The sequence below is a fragment of the Lepidochelys olivacea genome (genome assembly GCF_965140295.1).
Source record: "Lepidochelys olivacea isolate rLepOli2 genome assembly, chromosome: 14".
NCBI lineage: Eukaryota > Metazoa > Chordata > Testudines > Cheloniidae > Lepidochelys > Lepidochelys olivacea.
The window spans coordinates 6,455,374-6,476,531 of NC_140424.1; the positions used below are offsets into that span (position 1 = coordinate 6,455,374).

General features: G+C 47.2%; 1 protein-coding gene across 3 annotated transcripts in view; it reads left to right on the forward strand.

Annotated features, from left to right (window-relative positions):
* Window positions 1-20,158, forward strand: part of FAM20A (FAM20A golgi associated secretory pathway pseudokinase) — a 42,290-nt gene extending 22,132 nt beyond the window's left edge. For 2 of the 3 annotated variants that reach the window (XM_084646969.1, XM_084646970.1), the window contains exons 2-11: window positions 1,001-1,185; window positions 2,326-2,376; window positions 3,824-3,902; window positions 5,909-6,001; window positions 10,945-11,060; window positions 12,394-12,574; window positions 13,116-13,225; window positions 14,387-14,468; window positions 15,090-15,149; window positions 18,044-20,158. In XM_084646969.1, coding sequence (XP_084503095.1) covers window positions 1,001-1,185; window positions 2,326-2,376; window positions 3,824-3,902; window positions 5,909-6,001; window positions 10,945-11,060; window positions 12,394-12,574; window positions 13,116-13,225; window positions 14,387-14,468; window positions 15,090-15,149; window positions 18,044-18,308 — 1,222 coding nt within the window. In that variant the 3' untranslated portion in view covers window positions 18,309-20,158. Of the gene's footprint in view, window positions 1-710; window positions 802-1,000; window positions 1,186-2,325; window positions 2,377-3,823; window positions 3,903-5,908; window positions 6,002-10,944; window positions 11,061-12,393; window positions 12,575-13,115; window positions 13,226-14,386; window positions 14,469-15,089; window positions 15,150-18,043 lie in introns of those variants that run through there. The other variant, XM_084646971.1, reaches the window with a different exon arrangement.
* Window positions 20,159-21,158: the final 1,000 nt, after the last annotated feature.

Here is a 21,158-nt window from a genome sequence, read left to right on the forward strand (position 1 = left end):
AGTTTGAGAACCCCTGGTCTAGATTATACTTAGTCCTACCATGAGTGGAAGACTTGAGGTCCCTTCCAGTCCTATGATACTATTCTCTGAAACTTGCCCTTTTCAAAATGACTATCTTAGGTACTTGACTGCCTCCATCACTACAGTACCTGAGGGACTCGCAGTCTTTCATGGATTTATCCTTACAACGCCCGTGTGCTAGGGAAGTCCCATTATCCCCAGTTTGCCCAATAACATTCAGCAGACGCAGCTTCTTCCCACCGTGGCCTTTTCTCTCCTTTGTTCAGTGTTTTTCATTTTGCAGGCATCTCTGTAGGAGTAAGACCCTTCTATGGACTCACCTTCCCACCCTGCCTTCCAACTCCCCACAAGAGTTTCATTCAACAGACTAGCAGAAGCTCCTCCTCTGCTAACCCACCAGCCGGAGCTTTCAGACTGCTGCCCCGGCAGCTAAAGTGGGAAGCTATTGTAAAACTATGAGAACTTCTGCTGGTATCTTCCTCCCCCATTTGTCTGTTTATTTTCCTCTTGCATATTGTCTAAATCCTAGATTGTGGCTGTTAGTTTGCATGGAACTCCAACGGGGGTCCCTAGCTACTACCCCGTGTAACCATATTAAGGTAATGAAAAGAATATTTTTGCTTTCTCCGGTTTGGCAGAGAGAACACCACACTGGGAATAACGGTCACGTGGTTAAGACATGACTTAGGAGACCTGCGTTCTGGTTCCAACTCTGCCACAGTCTTGCTGGGTAACCTTTGACAAGGCTCTCACTCTCTCTGTGCCTCAGTTTCCTCACATGTAAGATCAAGATCGTAATCCTTACCCACTCTCGTAAGGCAATTTGCTATCTGTGACTGGAAAGCTCTGTATAATCTGGAGCTGTCGGTTAATAGCATTTTCCCAGCTCTTTGAAAACCCACAGTCTGCTTGTTTTGAAGTACTAAGGATTGACATTCAGTGATGTGCCCTTTTCATCGCATAACGTAATGTTTTTCAGGAGACACAAGCTTTACAGAGAGGAGCTCAACCTAACATCTCCTGACTCACTGCTGCAGCTCGGGCGGGAAGCAAGCTGGCTCCAATTCCACCTGGGCATCACTCGCTATGGGCTGTATCCCAGATCCAGCCCTGCCACTAACAAACTCCTTCATGACATGCAAGATTTTAACACTGTCAGTGCCGGTAAGAGTTTCCATATACTCACATTCAACAAGAGCTGGGAAAGGCTGCTCGCTTGGCACCAGAATAGAACTGGTTGGAATCTTTCAAATGAAAAGGTTTTTTTGTAAAAAATAAATACATGCACACATTTAGGGACAATCTTCAAACCTTGGGGTTTTATTTTTATTTGGTATAAAACTTTCTCCAAAACCTTATTGAAAACGTAACTGACAAATTTCAATAACATTATCAACATGATTTTAAATAGGGAAAATAGGTTTTCCATTTTTTTGACCTGCTCCTAAGTGCCCTACACTGCAAACAAAAGACCCACGGCAGCGAGTCTGGGGCGACTGACTGTGGCTCATGCTGCGAGGCTAAGAGAGCATTATAAATGTTCTGGCTCGGGCTGGGGCCTGGGCTCTGAAACCTGACGAGGGCAGAGGGCCTCAGAGCACAGGTGTCTACACCAGTGGTCTACACCAGTGGTTCTGGTGGGGGACCACAAGCGGGTTTCAGAGGGTCCGCCAAACAGGGTCGGCCTTAGACTTGCTGGGGCCCAGGGTAGAAAGCCAAATCCCAATCACATGGTGCTGAAGCCCAGGGCCCTGAGCCCTACCTCCTGAGGCTGAAGCCTAAACAAGTTAGCTTTGTGGGCCCCCGTGGCATGGGGCCCTGGGCAATTGACCTGTTGCTCCCCCCTAACGCTTGCCCTGGCTTTTATATGCAGAAAAACAGTTCTTGTGGCAGAGGTGGGCCATGGAGTTTTGAGGTGGGCCATGGAGTGGGAGGGCCTCAGAAAGAAAATGGTTGAGGACCCCTGCAGATAGTGCTACCTTTACACCCACATACGAGCCCAAGTCAGTTGACCCAAACTCTGGCACTTGCTGCCAGGGGGATAGTCACTTGTGAGAAGTGACTGCTGGACTCACACTGGTCTCTGACTCCGCCTTTTCTGAGAGTCGTCCTGAGCCAGACACCAGACCGACCTGACCTTGCTTCATTTCGTTTGCTTCGCAGCAAGTGGGTTAACTCCAGCAGCACCAGTCTCCAGCGGCACGTATCTGTTTTGAAATGGCAGAGGCTGGGTCATGAAACATTGCTAGAATGAGTCCAGGTTCAATGTGAATGATTCTCTTATCGCTTTTTCTTTCCCTGCAGATTACAGTCAGGACGAGAAAGCTTTATTAGGAGCTTGTGACTGCACCCAGAGTAAGTGATTCATTTGTGTCCTAGGTACTTGCACCTCATTTTACCTCCTTGTATTAGATAGCTTAGCAAACCTGACACCTTGTACGGAGAGGACATTTTCTTCTGTTAAGTGCAATGCATGTAAAAGAAATAGCAGCTTTGAATTTTCCCTGAATCCCATGTGAACATTTCCTGCTTCATTCAGTAATTCCTCAGCCTTTGTGCAAACTGCTGCCTTAAACAATAAAGGTGAAAGTTGCAAATCCAGACCAGGTCAGTGCTGAGCCAAAGCCCTTATCTCTCTGCTGGCCTGTGTGAAGAAAGCTGATGACCTGAGTTCTGTTTCGAGTGGAACTGCGATCCAGATCGCAGAAGCACATGACCACAAGTGCAATTAATTGGTGCCTTTGCTTTTAGTCTTAGCACGCGAGGCCAAGAACTGGGGAACTGCTCCCAAACTCACTGAATGCATTGGGAGTCTTTGCGTTGACGTAGTGAGCTTTGAGTCAAACCCGGAGTGAGCATGGAGGTGCCTTAACCCCCACAACCCCTAGAGGGGACCCTTCCAGCCTGAGGTTGAGACAACTTCGCAGGGCAGCAAGGAGGAAGCTCATATTGCTCCGTGCCCAGGCTGTACCTGCTCTGAGAACAAGCAGAGAGCTCCATTCTCCAGGGCTGTCTATGCAGCCTTGTCACACAAATCCTGAGCTCTATGGCTTAAACGAGGGGGCAGGGCTTCCGTTTCTTTGGGAGGTTCCGCCCACCATCTCAGGATTTAAACAAGCTAGCAGCTTTCACCAGCATGAGAATCACTTTAAATTGCAGTGGGTGCCAATGTAGCACTTTTGTCACCCTGCACAGCCGCTAGGACCAGCTCTCAGCCCCCTGTTCACTCTGTTTTTTCAAAAAGAGTAGAATACATGTAGCACTGAGTGCCTGGTGAGAACAGCTGAGTGGGCATACTATAGACCACGGCCCTGGCTCCTGGGCCAACCCCACTTACGCTCCTGGGCTGTGTTGAAGATTTTCCCAGAAGGCAGAATCCAGGCAGTCAGCTTCCATCTGGCGCTCCCACTGCGGATTTTTTGACTTGCACATATACACCACCAGCAGCTTTTACTCTCAGTTATTGTTCAATAAAGGTAAGTGAGATGGGGAAATCCAAGATCGCAGAGGAGAAATGTCAAATGACTGAGGACTAGAAATGCTAAAGGAAAATAGTGTGCCTAGCACAGAGGAGGATCAGGGAAAATTACCATGGCAAGAACTGTAGGAGTGAGATGCAGCAGCGAATTACCAATAAATAGACCAGCTGACACAAGCTATTTTATCCATAGTGAGTTGGGAGATTTACTCATGTGGAGAAGGAAGTTGAATTTCTTTGCTACAAAATGATACTTAAGAAATATTTTACCAGTGTCAAACCAAGAATTTCCCACTCTGTTTTATTCTCCTTCCCTGACGCAAGTTGTGAAGCCCAGCGGTGTACACCTGAAACTGGTCCTGAGGTTCCAGGACTTTGGGAAAGCCATGTTTAAACCCATGAGGTAAGGAGAGTGTACATACATATTCGCTCTAAATCACCTGCAGCTGCTTTTCCCCAAAATAGCCTCACCTAGCCGCTAAACAAGGTGGCCTACGCTAGAATAAAGGCAATTGACCTCTGGCTTCTTTAGCAGAGCCCTCTGCGCAAATAACCACTGACAGCAACCAACCCGAAATGTTTCAGCAGGGAAGGACATGATGCAAGTGAATAGCTCCAGGCTGGAGTGGATGGGGTGAAGCAATGGGACACTGACCACCTGGCTTTGTAGTAACACAGGTTGACAAAGGATGTGGAAACTGCATTAGCATCTTTTGTCTCCTTTACTCAGTAAACCTTGTCTTGATGGCGCAAAAGGCTTCCATAAAAATTAGCTATCATTGGCTGTTCCCACTGTGTGACAGGTGTGCATGGCCCAGAAAAACACACGAAGTTCTTATACCTGTTGTTGGAATTGCATATTTAAAACTGGATTCGCTCCACACTGCTGATGCCGCAAGACCGTGCTCTGTGTGTGTGTGTGTGAGAGAGATTAGAATCATAGAATATCAGGGTTGGAAGGGACCCCAGGAGGTCATCTAGTCCAACCCCCTGCTCAAAGCAGGACCGATTCCAGCCATGGCTTTGTCAAGCCTGACCTTAAAAACTTCTAAGGAAGGAGACAAAGGAAGAAGATTGTTGAGGCCTATAAATTTCTGCTGTTTCCCAATAGAATTCCTATTTTCCTTTATTTGTTTTTTTTATTTAAGTCCCATGTCTATTTCCAGGAACTATCTCATGGTGCTGCTAGCCTTGAATAGCAGTTTTAAATTGCTTCTGCATTTATTTATAGCCCTTTTGGCCCTTTACATTTATTTCCATTCAGATTGCTTTCTGCGCACTGCCTTGGCTCGGAATGACGGGTCGAGCTTTTCTGAGTTCAACTATGTGCTTATAAGAGAGGCTTCTCTCTCTCTCTCTCTTCCCCATGGCTTGTCTCTATTAATTCCAAGAGGTAAAATATATAGTTTCCGAAGACACTCACTTAGCTGGGGCTGGTAGGAAGGTATGTCTTGGCTCGCCTGCTGTGAGGAGACAAGGCCAGCAGGCTTTGGATTTTAGCATGCTTTCCTGTTAAACACATGAGCTTGGAGGACTGATTAGCTCAGGGGATATGGAACCGACGGTGCTGCTTCATAAACAGAGACGGTAGGAACTCAGAATCGCTATCTGATGGCTGTTTGGTGGCCTGAGAGAAATAGGCGGCTGGTCTCAGTCCTGTTGCTAAAGGACAGATGTCCACGGTTGACGGTAAGGGCATGGCTACTTGCTCTCAGGAGGTGTGACTGCAGCACATGTAGCCTTCGATTGACCGAGATTTCAGCTAGCTCTAGTAACTGCAATGGTGAAGCTGTAGCAGCATGGGTGGCCTCACAGATTAGCCCCCAACCCAGGTCCCTGGGCGTATACTTGAGTGACCACTGTTACCACACATGCTGCAATCACACCTCCCAGTGGCAGAGTAGACGCACCCTAAGGCTTTTGGTGCCAGTCTCAGCAGAAGGACCAGGAATCAAAGAGATAGGAAGAGCGAGACGCTCTGCCCCCCTAGAGGTGGTGGTGAGGAGTGAGGCATGTTGGCAGGGCAGCCTGGCCCCAGGCTGTGGGTAAACAAGGTTTCTGGGGCTGCCAGTCCTGATCTACGTGCAGGCACAAACATTTCTAAACCCCAGAAGCACTGTCCACCTCCCGCCTCTCTCCGTGTGTCTGCCATTCCAATAAGCATCTGAGCACTGCTCCATCCAGCTGTTGCTTTTAATCATCCCTGGCCCATCACCAGTGCCTTTTAAATAGCAGCCATAGCCTGATGCTCTTGTCCTTCGGAGAATGTCATTAGCACAAGCATTGCAGGTCTCTGCGGTGCCCTGGGCTCTTCTGAAAAGCTCGCTTCCCACCTTGCTCCCGGGTCGCTTCCATCCTTCCCCGGGTGTGTTCTCCTGGCCCGGTTAGTAACCCCTTCATTTCTTTCAGACAGGAACGAGAGGAAGAGACTCCAGAAGATTGTTTCTACTTCACTGACTTTCAGAGACACAATGCGGAAATAGCCGCCTTTCACCTTGACAGGTATTTGTGCCCAGAACACGGAGCTTCTGAGTTACTCCTCTTCTCACTTCCTAGGGAGAAAAGCCATTAATTCAGTTCCTAAAAACCCGCAGTGACCTGGGGGAATCCAAGTCATGGTATGGGCCGCCTCCTTCTTCTCATGGATGTTAATAAGGGCAAGAGTTTTAAGGGTAATGAGATGCCTAACTCCCATTGTCAAACTCTAGGCCAAAGAGCGTTGATGTGAGGAAGCAGGATTGGGCATTGCAAGACTTGAGCAGCTTTTTGGCCAACGTCAAGCACAGTGTCAGCTTAGTATTTCAAACATCTTTCACTGTGGGACTATAGCCCAGATGCAAATCCCAATGGAGTCAAAGGAAAGACCCCTGTTGACTTCACTGAGCTTTGTATTAGGCACGTGCATGAAGACGGACTTGATGATGAATTACCTGTTGTCAATGGGTCAGTAGCTTGCCAGCCTGTAGCACTGGTGAACTGTATTGTTTCTCCAAGGCAACCACCCCAGCAGGGAAGTCAGGGGAGGAAATGAGACAGGGTAGGTAGGCACATGGGATTTAATAAGCCTTTCCCTTTTTATACCCCCTTCCAGCCAAAGACTTCCAAGCACTTTACAAATGCTAATTAATTCCAACTCATAGCATCCACTCTGTGAGGCAAGAAAATGTTTCCTCCATGCAATGAATGGGGAAAATGAGGCACAGAAAGGCAGGACTAGAACTCAGGAGTCTCAACTCCCAGTTCACTGTTCTGGCCAGGCCACTCTCTCTCCCATCGCTAATCAAAACCTCTGCTCACCCTAAACTCCAAACAGTCAGACACTGTCCTCTTCCTCCCTTGCAGTAGCTTCCAGCTACAACAGAGCCAGGGTTCTTGAAATGCAAACCCTTCCCTGGGAGGCTGACACTGGTTTGCAATTTCTGGAAACAGCACTGGCTGTGAAATACTGCTTCAAAGTAGCTTAGTGGCTGGACTCCATTCTGAAAACAATCAGCCAAAAGGGGATACAATTAGAATCCCAGCTGTTGTCGCACATCCTCACTGCACAGATGGAGCCAGATTTTAGTGAGTCTTTATTTGTGCAAAACTCCTGTTGAGGTCAATGGCCCTTGATTATTGAGCTGCCGCATTTAGGTCCAGATCCAGATTTCAAACCCTTCCAAGTCTGGGAGAATTTGGATCCTATATTTTTAACAGAGGTTTGGAGGGATAAAAGGCCATTTGCTAAATCCAGATTTGTTTCCATTTTCGAGTCAGGCCATTTCCAAAGACTATCAAAGGAGACAGCTTTGCATTATGGGAAAAATCTGCTGCCACTCCTTGTGCCTAGTCATTACACATTTTGGTCCTGATCCTGAGAAGTGCTTGATGGAAGTCAGTAAGAATGTGCAGCGGCTGAGATCCTTTTGGGATCAGGCCTTTAATCATACAGAATATTCTGAGTCACTGTTGCTCACTGAGACAGGAAACAAACACCTGACAATGCAGGAGAGTTTGTTCCATGAGCTGCCACTTCAGAGGGAAATGCAGAATTGCATTAGGCCTGTTTTCCATACTGTAAATTCTCCAGTCCCTCTGAAGTGAATTACCAGCCCCATTCAAAGTGCTCACTGATCTCTAGTAAGGCAGAACACTGTTCTTGTCAGCCCTTGCCTTCTTTTCCTTGAAGTCGAGTTCAATTAGATAGGGGCTGGGTGACAGGGGAGAGCCTTTCATCTCTGATTTACCTGTCCAAATTTGCCAGTTTCCATCCCAAGCCTATTGGAAGCCTGATATAAAATGAGCCAGTAGTTTCAGTCCAGTTCCAGATGTCCTCATTCCAAAAGCAGCCATGAGTTGGCAGTGTTAGCAGAGACAGCGCAGACTAACCAACCCCAGAGGCGACTCGCCCTTCTTAACCCTCCAAGTGGTCTGGCCCTGTTAAGGATGGGGGCCATTTGGGGTGTAAAGCCTGGTCAACACACACAAAGTTGTACCGATTTAGTTACAGCGTTGCCTCTTTGTCTGCAGACATTCTTAGATGGGTTTAAACTTAGCTTATAATGGTTTAGAGCCCATCAGGACATTTACAGGTGCTGGCTAAATCGATATCACCAGTTTTAAACGTATGTCAAAGCATCCGTTGCTCCAGTTTACCTAAATCAGGTTTCAAATTGATTTGAATAAAACCGGTGCAACTTCTGTTTGCAGCAAGCCCACAGTGAAACAGGCTGTTACCCTGAGGAGGGCTAACCTGGTCCCCTTCACCAGCGCTAGATTACAGGTAACATAAAATGAAATCCCATTGGAAAAGGAGCCAGCTTTCCTCTCCCTCAGGAGAGGTTCCACTAAGCACAAGGGATGCGGCTGCTTTGCTGCTTTTTGCACTCCATCTTCTTCCTTTCACAAAGGCAACTTACATAAGGCTGGCTGTTAGGCCTGTAGCTAGATCATTCAAACCCCAGGCTAGGGAGTCAGGAGAACTGAGTTCTTTCCATTTCTAGCTCTGCCATTGCTCTGTGACCTGGAGCGACACACCTAGACTCCCTGTGCCTCAATGCCATTCAGCCTCTCTGGGACTCAAGTTTAACCATCTATAAAACAAAGCTAATGACACCAGTGTGACGCCAATTTTTAAAAAGGGCTCCAGAGATGATTCCGGCAATTATAGGCCAGTAAACCTGACTTTAATACGGGGCAAACTAGTTGAAACTATAGTAAAGAACAAAATTGTCAGACACATAGCTGAACATAATTTGTTGGGGAAAAGTCAACATGGTTTATGTAAAGGGAAATCATGCCTCACCAATCTACTAGAATTCTTTGAGGAGATCAACAAGCATATGGACAAAGGGAATCCAGTGGATATAATTTACTTAGATTTTCAGGAATGCCTTTGACAAGGTCCCTCAGCAAAGGCTCTTAAACAAAGTAAGCTGTCACGGGATAAGAGGGAAGGTCCTCCCATGGATTGGTAACTGGTTAAAAGATAGGAAACAAAGGGTAGGAATAAATGGTCAGTTTTCAGAAAGGAGAGCGGTAAATAGTGGTGTCACCCAAGGGTCTGTACTGGGACCAGACCTATTCAACATATTCATAAATGATCTGGAAAAAGGGGTAAACAGTGAGGTGGAAAAATTTGCAGATGATACAAAACTACTCAAGATAGTTAAATCCCAAGCAGACTGAAGAGCTACAGAAAAAGCCCGGGCAACAAAATAGCAGATGAAATTCAACGTTAATAAATGCAAAGTAATGCATGTTGGAAAGCATAATCCTAACTATACATATAAAATGATGGGGTCTAAATTAGCTGTTACCACACAAGAAAGAGATCTTGGAGTCATTGTGAATAGTTCTCTGAAAACATCCACTCAATGTGCAGCAGAAGTCAAAAAAAGCTAACAGAATGTTGGGAATCATTAAGAAAGAGATAGATAATAAGACAGAAAATATCATATTGCCTCTATATAAATCCATGATACACCCACATCTTGAATACTGTGTGCAGATCACCCCATATCAAAAAAGTTATACTGGAATTGGAAAAGGTTCAGAAACGGGCAACAAAAATTATTAGGGGTATGAAACAGCTGCCATATGAAGAGAAATTAATAAGACTGGGACTTTTCAGCTTGGAAAAGAGATGACTAAGGGGTGATATGATAGAGGTCAATAAAATCATGACTGATGTGGAGAAAGTAAATAAGGAAGTGTTATTTACTCCTTCTCGTAACACAAGAATTAGGGGTCACCAAATGAAATTAATAGATGGCAGGTTTAAAACAAACAAAAGGAAATATTTTTTCCACACAACGCAGAGTCAACCTGTGGAACTCCTTGCCAGAGGATGTTGTGAAGGCAAAGATTATAACAGGGCTCAAAAAAGAACAGGATAAATTCATAGAGGATAGGTCCATCAATGGCTATTAGCCAGGATGGGCAGGGATGGTGTCCCTAGCCTCTGTTTGCCAGAAGCTGGGAATGGGCAACATGGGTTAGATCACATGATTACCAGTTTTGTTCATTCCCTCTGGGGCACCTGGCACTGACCACTGTTGGAAGACAGGATACTGGGCTAGATGGACCTTTGGTCTAACCTAGTATGGCCGTTCTTATGTTCACCTGCTCAATTTTTTAAAGTGCTTTGAAGTCTGAAGAGGAAAGCAGCTAGTTACCAGCGAAATATTGTTTTTTTTAAAGTGCTCAGTAATTGACAAGCTAAATTCAGTTTCACATTTGATTCTTGGAAGCTGAGTGATTGCTCAGTGTTTGCATCATGGCATTACTGAGCCTGCCCAGTGGTTACTGACTCAGGAATCAGCAATGGTTTTCCACTCCCAGAGTCATCATTAAAAATTCCCTCAGCCCCAGGCTGTTGATTATCCGAAGTGAGATCAGTGAGATGAATCAACTGAGACAATAGGCTAAGTGGCTCCTGGTGTGTGTGCGAGCCCCTCCCAGCTTCCCACTGTCTGTGCTGTGCTGTAGCAGGTTCAGCACATCTCTGCAGAGTGTCAAACACAACATTGTGCAGGTCCTTGGCGGTCTCTCACCCTCGAAAGAGGCAACAGACTTGTATGGATACACGATAAATTGGCTGGGGGAAAAGATGCTTAGAATTACAGCAGATCCTGGATGGAATAGCCAGTCTCCAAACTCTTACAAGGCCCAGCTGTCGAAGCAGTAAATCCCAGACCACACCTCTTTTGGTTTGGAGTGTAAAATGGGCTTGCATATTTGCTAGAGATCACACAAGAAAGATTCTCATTTGGCAATGTTGTCAGACTTTTAAAAAGGAGCGTGATTTCAGAATAGAAACAAGCTCTTTTATATGGAGCGGGGTTTGGATTCAGTTGCTGGACCATTTCCCCAGCCCTACCATGTGCCGAGAAACCATTTCCCTTCCCCACCTCCTGGACTCTGCTTCAGTACCCTTTGATTGACACATTTTCACTTTTGCACAGGATCTTGGATTTCCGACGGGTCCCGCCCACAATCGGAAGGCTGATCAACGTCACCAAGGACATCCTGGAGGTCACCAAGAATGAAATCCTACGGAGCGTCTTCTTCGTTTCACCCGGTACGTGAGTGAAGATGCAGAAGCGAGTTCCTTTTACGAATACATTCTGCAGTACCAAGCGGATGGGGAAAGAGGTGTACACAGGAAAGGTCCAGAGGAAGTGTGCGCTAGATGCTGCATTGGAGAGATCAAACTCTGCATGACACATGTTTATAATAATACCTCTATCGCGTCTTCCACCAAATCAGGGCTGAGTAGCGAATGAGGCTGTTGTGTTTAGCGCCCCTGCCTCATTTGTTGCCGAAGGTGGAAGGTGTGTAGTGAATGAGGCAGGGTATTGCAGAAAGAGAAAGGATGATCTCACAGTTAAGGCAGTTGAATGCTGATCTGGAGAACTGGATTATATCTATGTGATTAAAGAGTGTATTGTAATGCACAAGCACAAGGAGGCTGAATTAAGCACAGGCAGCTCCAAAACTGGCATCTCCTAACTTCTGAGCACTTGTCTTGGCAACCTTAATAACGTTCTGTTAGTGTGGTTTGGTGTATGTAACATTATTATGTAGCTAGTTGGAAATGAAGTGGGGAATAACAGGTGGGCTATACCCAACACTCACACTCAGACTCCATCCTGTAGAGGGCAGTGGTGTCTCTCTCTCGGACATTATGACTTGCAGTCTCTTCAACAGGTAGAGAGGTAGATCCTTCCGCCAATGTAAATTGTTACAGCTCCATTGACTTCAGTTTACATCAGCTGAGGATCTGGTCCAGAGAGTGTTTTGCTTCCATCATTTGCAACTTTCCTACAGGATTTATTCCTCCTCCCCCTCCAGGGGCGCCTGAACGGGGGGGACCAGAGGGTCATGGCTCCATCACTTTTTACTGTCCGTAAGGGCGAGCCGGCAGAGAGGAGCAAGCAGGGGGTGGAGTCTTGAGGGGAAGAGGCAGCGCAGGGGCAGGAGCCTGGGGAAAAGGGGCAGCACAGGAGGGACGGAGACACAGTTTGGGCACCAGTAGCCCCTCACTTGTGAAGAGTGTCCACCACTCCTGCCCCTCACAAGCACACACACAGAGACATAAGCCAGTGCTGTATGCAGCTGGCTACAGCTAACGCTACGGCACACCCTAATGAATTGGTGGCCATCTAGGACTTCCTGTTACAATGCTAAATGTCATAGCCACTCAGAACTGCCTGGCAACACTGGGATCTTCCTGCTGCATAAACAGCACTTCCAGCACCTGAGTTAAAGGTGAATCTCCATTGGGTGGTGGCAATGTAGGGCCTATGACCCAAAGCAGAGCCATTCCAACCCCACCCAGCAGAGGGCAGCGGTGCACATATACAGTAGCCAATTCATTATATGAACTAGCTGGCTCTCTGTTCTTCCCGTAGCCAGCAACGTGTGTTTCTTTGCGAAATGCCCGTACATGTGCAAGACGGAGTACGCTGTGTGTGGGAACCCTCACCTGCTGGAGGGATCCCTCTCCGCTTTCCTGCCGTCTCTCAATCTGGCCCCGAGACTTTCCATCCCAAACCCCTGGATCCGGTCCTACTCGTTTGCTGGAAAAGAGGAGTAAGTGGGTAAATGCTGCAGCTCTGTGCAGTGGAAGGAGGCAGCGGAGTAGCAAGAAGGGGGCGAGTGGTCATGCACGTGGGGGAGAGGTGGAGACCAAGACTCAGAGGCTGCCTGCATGTAGCCTACCAGCTCCTAATGCCTGGGCCTGATGCAGCATCTCTCCCCTCCAGCTGCTGCTATTAGGATGCAGTTTTAACTCAGCTGAAGGGGAGTGGGGGAATATCGTTGCTGTGGCCAAGAGACAACAAACCTGCCAAGCAGGGTAGCCAGCTAAATGTGGCAGGCACTGAGAAGCAGTGTGGGCCAAACTCAGCCCTGCTGTAAGCAGCTGGCACTCGTCAGCAGAGCCACTGCTGCCCGTGCCAGACTTGAATCCAGCCCTTGGCGTCTCAACTCTGCCCATTCTCCAGGCTTGCAGAGCCGTAGCAAGGCAGAGCTGGCTGGGGCAACTGCGATCACATCCCTGCCTTCGAGTAGCTCCTGGAGGATGCGTTTGAGAAGCCGCCTTGTGTTCATGCTTCCCCTCTGTTTCCTGTAGGTGGGAAGTGAATCCACTTTACTGCAACACAGTGAGGGAGATTTACCCCTACAACAGCGGCAACCGGCTGCTCAATATCATCGACATGGCCATATTTGACTTCTTGATCGGTATGATGGACAGAACAACAATCCCCTGCTCTCCTCCTTCCCCCCGCCTCCCTTCATCTCCTTCCATCTTCCTACACCTCCTCCCTTCGTCTAGTCATTCTTCCCTTCTACACCCCCCAGTAATTCTCAAGGTCGCTCAGAGGCCAGTTTTCCAAATCTTACGCTTGCTCCGTAGAGGTGGTTTGAGAGACTCCTACGGTCTCCGAGGCTCCCTTCCCTACCGCAAGCACACAATGCCCAGCCAACACAGAGCCCCTTGGTGACCCTATGGACACAGGTAGTGCTTAATTTGTAACAAACAAAGTGCCGGGGTTCAAGCAGATTTTTTACATTCATAACGGACACAGCAAGCCCAGAGGTGCCGGGGCTCTGAACTGCTGAGCCAACAGGTGCTGGGGCACAAGGACTAAGGCAGTGGTTCTCATTATCTTTTTATTATCTGGAGCTGGGCAGGACTGTGCAGATATGCTTCTATCCACCATCCCTCTGCAGCCTGCCCCGTTGTGGTCTTGTCTCACTAATCAGACCCTGGCTGCCAGGTTGAGGTCAACTGATGTAGAAGTTTATAAGAGGCGCCAATATCCTTTCATCCGGGAATTTATATGCCCTCATCACTGTAATACCTGAATGCCCTTGGCACAGACAGATGTCCATCTTGCACTCACCTTCCTGGAGGAAGATCCAGGAAAGGGAGCCTGACCTGGCGAAAAAAACACAGATCCTGGAGTTAGTAGCTCTGGGGTTCATCCCCTTAGGTGACTCCTTTCACCTCACTCTGTGCCTCAGTTTCCCCAACTGTAAAATGGGGTTAATCTCTCATAGATTCTGAGACACTATGGAGATGAGGGTCATATAAGCACCGCACTTAGCCAGCAAGGAGGTAATTTCATTACTGCTGGTAAAGCACTCTGAGATGAGATCCTGGGATTGGGGGTACTAGGGAGAGCAAACTATTACCGCTGTCAAGTAACGCCAGGCCTCCTGACTCACAGCTGGTGTTGCACAAATACTCCACCCCAAGCCAAGTAACCCTTGCTCAGCGCGGGCCTGAAGAATGACATAGCACCAGCGTTTTCACGCTGGCCAGTTCAAAGGGGCACTCAGTCACTACCCAGCATATGGCAAGACCAATATGCTCTCTCTCTCTCTCTCTCTCAAAAGGGAACATGGACCGTCATCACTATGAAATGTTCACTAAGTTCGGGGATGAAGGCTTCCTCATTCACCTGGACAATGCCAGAGGGTAAGGCACTCGCCCCAGCAATGAATTTTGGGGCACCTAGAATGTGAGGAGAGCAGATGGAGACACAGGAGGGGGCTGAGTACCAGGGGGCATGGAAGTAGGCAGACTGTGCTGGGGGTCAGATTGTGCTGGGGGGACGTAAGTGGGGCCCAATGAAGCTGGGGGGTGGGCAGATGGTCCAATGGTTCAAAAGGAGCGGATGATGCTGGGGCCTTGGGAGGGGGCAGACCTCAGGTGGCACTATGAGTGACTTGAACTCTGCCCTGACATCCTAGAATGTGTATCTAAATTTACTTTAGGGAAAGAATTTGCTGCCCATGAAAATGAAGGGCATGTTGCCCAGGCATGCACAATGGGGATACGACCTGCCCCTGCACAGCACGCTCTAACCTGTAACATCCCTGCTCCTGCAGCTCCTGGCATCTCAGCCTTTCCAGAACGCCCCATGGCCAGTTTTGTTCCATTCTGTTATGGGAACCAAGGAGCAAGGGTCTGATGCAGACAGGTGTTGAGTGCTTCCTCTGAACACTTCTCATATAGGCTCGGACTCTCTAGTCACAGCTGTGTGTCCAGGGCATTGGGGGTAGCAGCTGTTCACCCTTGCCTTCCTTTGGCCCCTAGCTTTGGAAGACATTCCCATGATGAAACCTCCATCCTGGCTCCACTCTCCCAGTGCTGCATGTAAGTGAGATGGCAAGCTTGGTTAATTGTATTTGCTAGCCAGTCATGCTAGGGAGTCACCTGCATTACTACAGGGGAGTTTGGGAAGAGAGCAGAGTATAATTTTAATTCTACACGATATTCTAGCATAATGCTCGACACAACCGTAGGATTCTATAGTGTTACCCCCACACAGTCCCATGCTCTACAATGCTGCAACACGCTATATAGCGCAGTGGTCACCAACCAGTAGATCGCGGTCGACTGGTCGATCCTGGAGTCTCTGACAGTCTATCGTGATCTCTGGCTGCTAAAAGTCCAGAAGCGCAGCGGGTCTAAGGCAGGCTCCCTGCCTGCCCAGGCCCCGTGTGCTGAGTCCCGCAAGTGGCCAGCACACCCCTATGGGGGTGAGGCCCCTGAGGAGGCGGGGGGTAGGGGTTCTCCGCGCTGCTCCTGCCTGCAGCTTCCATTGGCCAGGAATGGGGAACTTCAGCCAATAGGAACTGCGGGGGCAGTGCCTAGGATCAGCGGGTGGAGACATGTCCCTCCCCCCTCAGGGGCCGCAGGGATGGCCACTTCCAAGAGCAGCATGGGGTCTGCCTTAGCCCCATTGCACTGCAAACCAGGAGTCACCCGAGGTAAGCACTGCCCAGTGGGAGCCTGCACCCCAACCCCTGGCCCCAGCTCTGAGCCCCCTCCTGGAGCCTGCATCCCAACACTCTGCCCCAGCCCTGAGCCCCTTCCTACACCCAAATGCCTTCCCAGAGGTTGAACCCCTCACCCACTCTTGCATCCCAACCCCCCGCCCCAGGCTCAGCCCAGAGACCCCTCCCACACTGCAAACCCATCAACCCCAGCCCCGAGCCTGCACCCCTCCCCCTGCCCCAGCCCAGTGAAAGTGAGTGAAGGTGGGGGAGAGCAAACAACAGAAGGAGGGGGGGATGGAGTGAGCAGGGTGGGGCCTTGGGGAAGGGGCAGGGCCTATCCTGGGTTGCACTTAAATTCAAAAAGTGGTCCTGTGTAGAAAAAGGTTGGAGACCACGGCTCCAGCATGATATTATAGTACTAAGCTCTACAATGCTGCAGTATACTAGAATATTGTATCACATTACACTTTCCAACTCCTAACACTTTCCGTTTCTCTAGTGCCTTTTCAGCAGAGCATCTTACATCATATCAAAAAAGCCCAGCTGGGCCTCCCAACACCCCAGGAGTTACATAAGGAACATGAAATGTTGACAGATTTGGTGCAGAGGAGCAACTCTTTGAAACAGCCTTCGTACAGCCACGCTTTTGTAACGCCAATAGACGCTGGCAGCCAGGATCAAACCTAGGACCTCTGGCGTTTACTTGCATGAGTTAAAAGATACGTCTCTTAGCCAAGGCTGTTTCAGGCTCATCAATCGCTAGCTGGTCTAGGTGCCATTAGAGGGGGACAGAGTGCCACACCAAGCAGGTGTGGGTTACACTTTCTTCCCGAGAGGTTGGGTTGCTCATCTATACATAGGCTTGGAAGGATTAGATTTTTGTTAGTAAATGTCCACACACACTGATTTCACTATACATGCAGAAACCAATGAAAAAATATTTCCACCACGAATAATAAAAATGTACAGATAGGCAATATCTGAAAAGTTATCAGGGTTTGATTAAAGGCTATTTACTTTGTCTATTGTGACAGGTGATGTCAATGTGTGTTTTAATAGTTATAAAGCTTTAGCTTTTTGAATCTCATCCTCTGCTGTCATTCAATAATTGTCTGACCTCCCCCCCACCATAATTTCATTCAATGGTAAAATCAGTACGAATCAGGGAACAAAGGCTTAACACCCGCTATTTTGCGCAACTGTGAAAATTTTAAATCAACACTTAAAAATAAACCTCAATCGCCATCAAAATGATCAACAAATAAAGGTACAAGGTGAATTTCAGATCCAATTCTTTAGAACCCTGCCCGTAACACTCAGACAATCTCTGCCTTTTAAAGGCCTGGGAGAACGTTGATATAGTTAATCAGTCTGGTTTCCCCCTCTCCAATTATTAAAAAGTGCTCATAAATTTTACTATTTGAATCCTATTTCAGCTACTCCCTTATTAATTCACATAAATCAATAGCTGAAAGTTAAATTAAAGGGAGTCATGGTGAGAGCTGCTGTTCCCTGTGATTTCTCTTTAGGAAATGTCTGACTTATTTCTTTACCATTCCTCAATTTAACACAGCTGAGACTCTGGCCCCGTGTTTGGTTTTGTTTGGTTTTGTTTTTTCGAAAAGGACATTCTTCTGGTCTTAATGACTCTAACGGAGAAGCTACCAGATCCCTTAGCCAGCTGCACCAAAGTTCAGTCCCCTTCATTGTTAAACATTAACATCTTATTTCCCCTTTGAGTTTTTCCTAACTTCAGCTTCCTGTTCTGCCTGTGTCTATTAAGCTAAAGAGCCTGCTAGATTCAGGTTAAGGTATTTATACAGATAGGTCAAGATATGCTCTAGTCCCAGATATTGCTGTTACTATCACTTACAAAGTGCCCTCAGTGTTTTTATAGCTCTATAGCAAAAGAGGGCCCTTGTCCTAGCTCAACAAAAATCTAAAGCTAAGCAGAGAGAAGACTGAGACCAGTGCTTGGCTACCTTGCAGGGTGTCTCCTGGTTGGTAAAGTGCCTAGAGGTTCTCGGCTCAAATTTCACGTAGCCACACAAACATGTATCATCCCTACCGTTGTTACACTTTAAAGGAACAGAGTGTTCTTCACTTCCATCGAAACACCACTTTGCCAAAAATACTGTGACAAAAATTAATTAAACCCATTCTCGCTGTCGCCCACTGGCAGATTGCTGGGCTGACACAGCAACTTAGTACTGGGAGGATACAAAAAGTTGGTGTAAAAGTGTCTGATCCGAGTCCTTGTTTTCCCAGAATAAAGAGGACAACATTACTACACCTGCAGCTCCTGGCCCTGCCTGAGTACCGGCTCAGTGATGTCATGAGGGAATCCCTCCTGCTGGATCACCTTGCACCTGTCCTCACTGAACCTCATCTCTTGGCTTTGGACAGACGTTTGTGGCTCATCCTTAAGACAGTGGGGAAATGCATAGACGCACACGGAGAAGACAAGGTTGTGGCCAATGACACCAAGCAGCTGGAAGTGCCCTTGTTTGACAGAGTGATGCCAACCAGCTAGAGCCTTAAATTCTTTGGAGGGGCAGGGAAGAGCCCCTGGGAGCCAGCCGGTGAACTTTAATTGCTGATAATTTTCACCTACACAAGCCTGTTGGATTGAGAGTCAAAGCTCTTTGGAAGGGCTTAGATTCTTACTGGGCTTTTATGGTGACTGTGCCCAGCAAGACTGTTCCACTCAAGCTTCAGTGCATGGGGTAAACTTTTGCAAGTACATTTGCAGGCCAGGGCCTGACCACTAGACTCATTCCATGAGCTGCTGTCCCTCAGTGGAGCAGCACAGACTCATCTGCTTTGTAGCTGCAGGAGAAGAGCCTGGGCATTGGCTTGCTGTACCTGCATGGGAGCCACATCCTGTCCTTGACACCCCAAAACTGGATCCAAGAATGAGGCTTGAATAAAGCCATGCTGAAAGGAAAACGTGCTTAGCACGGCCAGGTTCTGTGAGAGAGCTCATACACTTGAGTAAAAGTGGCCTTCATCACTGCAAGCTAGGGCAGCATCTGTCACTTTAAAGTCAAGAAGGCTCATGGGGCCAGCTCAGCACCACCTGTCTACTATTCATGCAATCAGAAACCCTCCATCAGCCTTGGGTAAAATGACAAGAAGCTCCAGGTGAGCTGTGTGTCACAAGGCCTACACCACAGAGCCAAATATTTGAGTTTTTCCAGCTGGTGTTATGAGGGGGGGGGAAGGGGGAGGAAGAGGAATTATGCTGTGTGTTGCAAAGGAGAGGCAATTTAACATTCATAGTATTTAGGCCCCAGCAGTGCAGCTCTGCAAAAGATAAAGAGCTTGACAGAGATACATCCACTCAGCCAAGAGCATGACTGCCTTGAGAACTGGGATGCTAAGCAAGGGGCTCTCTCTCAGGTTAATGTAGGCACAGAATAACAGCTTTAAAAACCAATATTTATTTAAGCAATTGTTAAGCAGTTCATCAGAACACAGTGGAAGCTTGCAAGAGATTCATCCTTCATTCTCTCTAGCACCTCTGCAGATTTCAAAAAGTATCATAGGAACTGGAGACCAAAAACAAAACATGCCAGCTCCTCAAAAGGCCTTAGATAAGCTGTCCTCTTCCCCTTGCCTCCCTAGGATGAGGCTTAAGAATAGTTTGCTAATTGAATCTTTACCAACTGGTTCCATTTTTTAAGTGTTCAGAATGATGGAGCTGAGTTTTTTGGTAGCCTAATGGAAGCAGTTGAGAACTTGTGTTATTTTCCAGTGATTTTTCCAGTGATTTGTGCCAAATTATCAACACCACTGTATTCTGCGGTGTGCTTGACAGAACATTTGACACCTGTCAGCTGAGAATTTGACTCAGATTGCATTTGATGCATTAAGCCTTTACAAACAAGACACATGGATTTCAACTAGAGTTCTTAACCATCTTTGAGCTAGCTGCCTCAGCATTAGTTTTGTTGCTAGTTGAAATTTACTATTTTAAGTCAGTGAGTTTTCAGTCATGATAACAGGTGCAAAATGAAGATTAACCTCAACTCTAGCTTAATCAAGTCTGTCCCCATCCCACATACCACCTTCCCCATGGGACTGTACTTTAAACTTCCCCAACTCCAGAATGATTTTTAAATTGGCTGTATGTCAACATACTATAACAGGTCCACAGCAGACTGCAATTATCAGTTGGAGTAATCAGAGTTGTGTTTTGGCAAAGCTAACATCTTCTCAGTGATTCTGTGGCAATTGTTAGTGGTAAATCTTTGCTAACCCAGAGTGGGAAAGCAAGACAGATCCCCAGTTTTTCCTGTCTGAGGAAGTTTGATTTGTTGTGTCTTTTATTAAAGCTTCCTCCAATATTTTAATGTAATAAAGATAAGAAACCAAAGAATAGGTGCCTGACTTGAGTCTTGATTCCATCAAGTGTTTCCACTTTGAGCTTTTCTACCAAAGCAACTCTATATAAAGCAGTTAACTAGTTCTCTATTTTCAATCAGTGCTCAAAAGAGCTCTGCATACTGGTGGGGGTTCTCCCTCCTGCCCCTTTTACACCGATTCTAGTACAGCAGAGAATCAGTTAAAATGAAAGGAGTTGAGAGATTTAGCTTGCAATGTAGTGTAGTTATTTCAACACATGGACTTGATGTTCCCAAAGTTAGATCTCCCTCTACTGGTGCCTTTAATGCACTGCAGAAAATTGGCCAAATCCAAGAATTGTTCAACAAAACATATACAAACACCTGTTACTAGCAAATGTATCAGGAGGAATTAGGTTTGAGCCCTTGCTCTTAAATGTGCTCTGAGGCTTCCAATAAGCTGCTGATTTCACCAAGGAAAAGAGACAGGAACACCCCTGGCTGACTACCCAGAAGCCACCTCCACCGATCCCAGATGCTGAACACATCAGGACAGATTTTCCTCTCACCTCTAGTGAGTCTCCAGCTGTCAATGGTGTTACTCCTACTTTACATCAGCAGGAGTGAGTTAAGAATCACACCCACCTTTCTTATTTCTTTTCATGTGCCCAGCAAGACACGCACGTAGAGTCCCCATATAGTCAAAGTTTCCATTCAGGTCACATAGGAAACTAGAGTGGACAATTTAGAGAAGCTTATGAGCTCCAATAATGGAAACCAGGTCAACAGTTTGCTATCCTGTATGGGGTAAAGTGAGGTCTGTAGTAGCTAGATTAGGGGAAGGGAGAAGAGGCACAAGATGCAGATTTTACAAGCATTTAGTCTATTCGTTGTTGTGTGCACCAAATATGTGTGAACAGATGCTAGTCAGACAACTGAGAATGGTCAGGGCTCCAAAAATCAAGATGTTATGTGTCCAAGAGGAACAGCTTTGCTAGCTATAAAAACAGACCACGAGGTAAGTGCTGTGAAGGGAA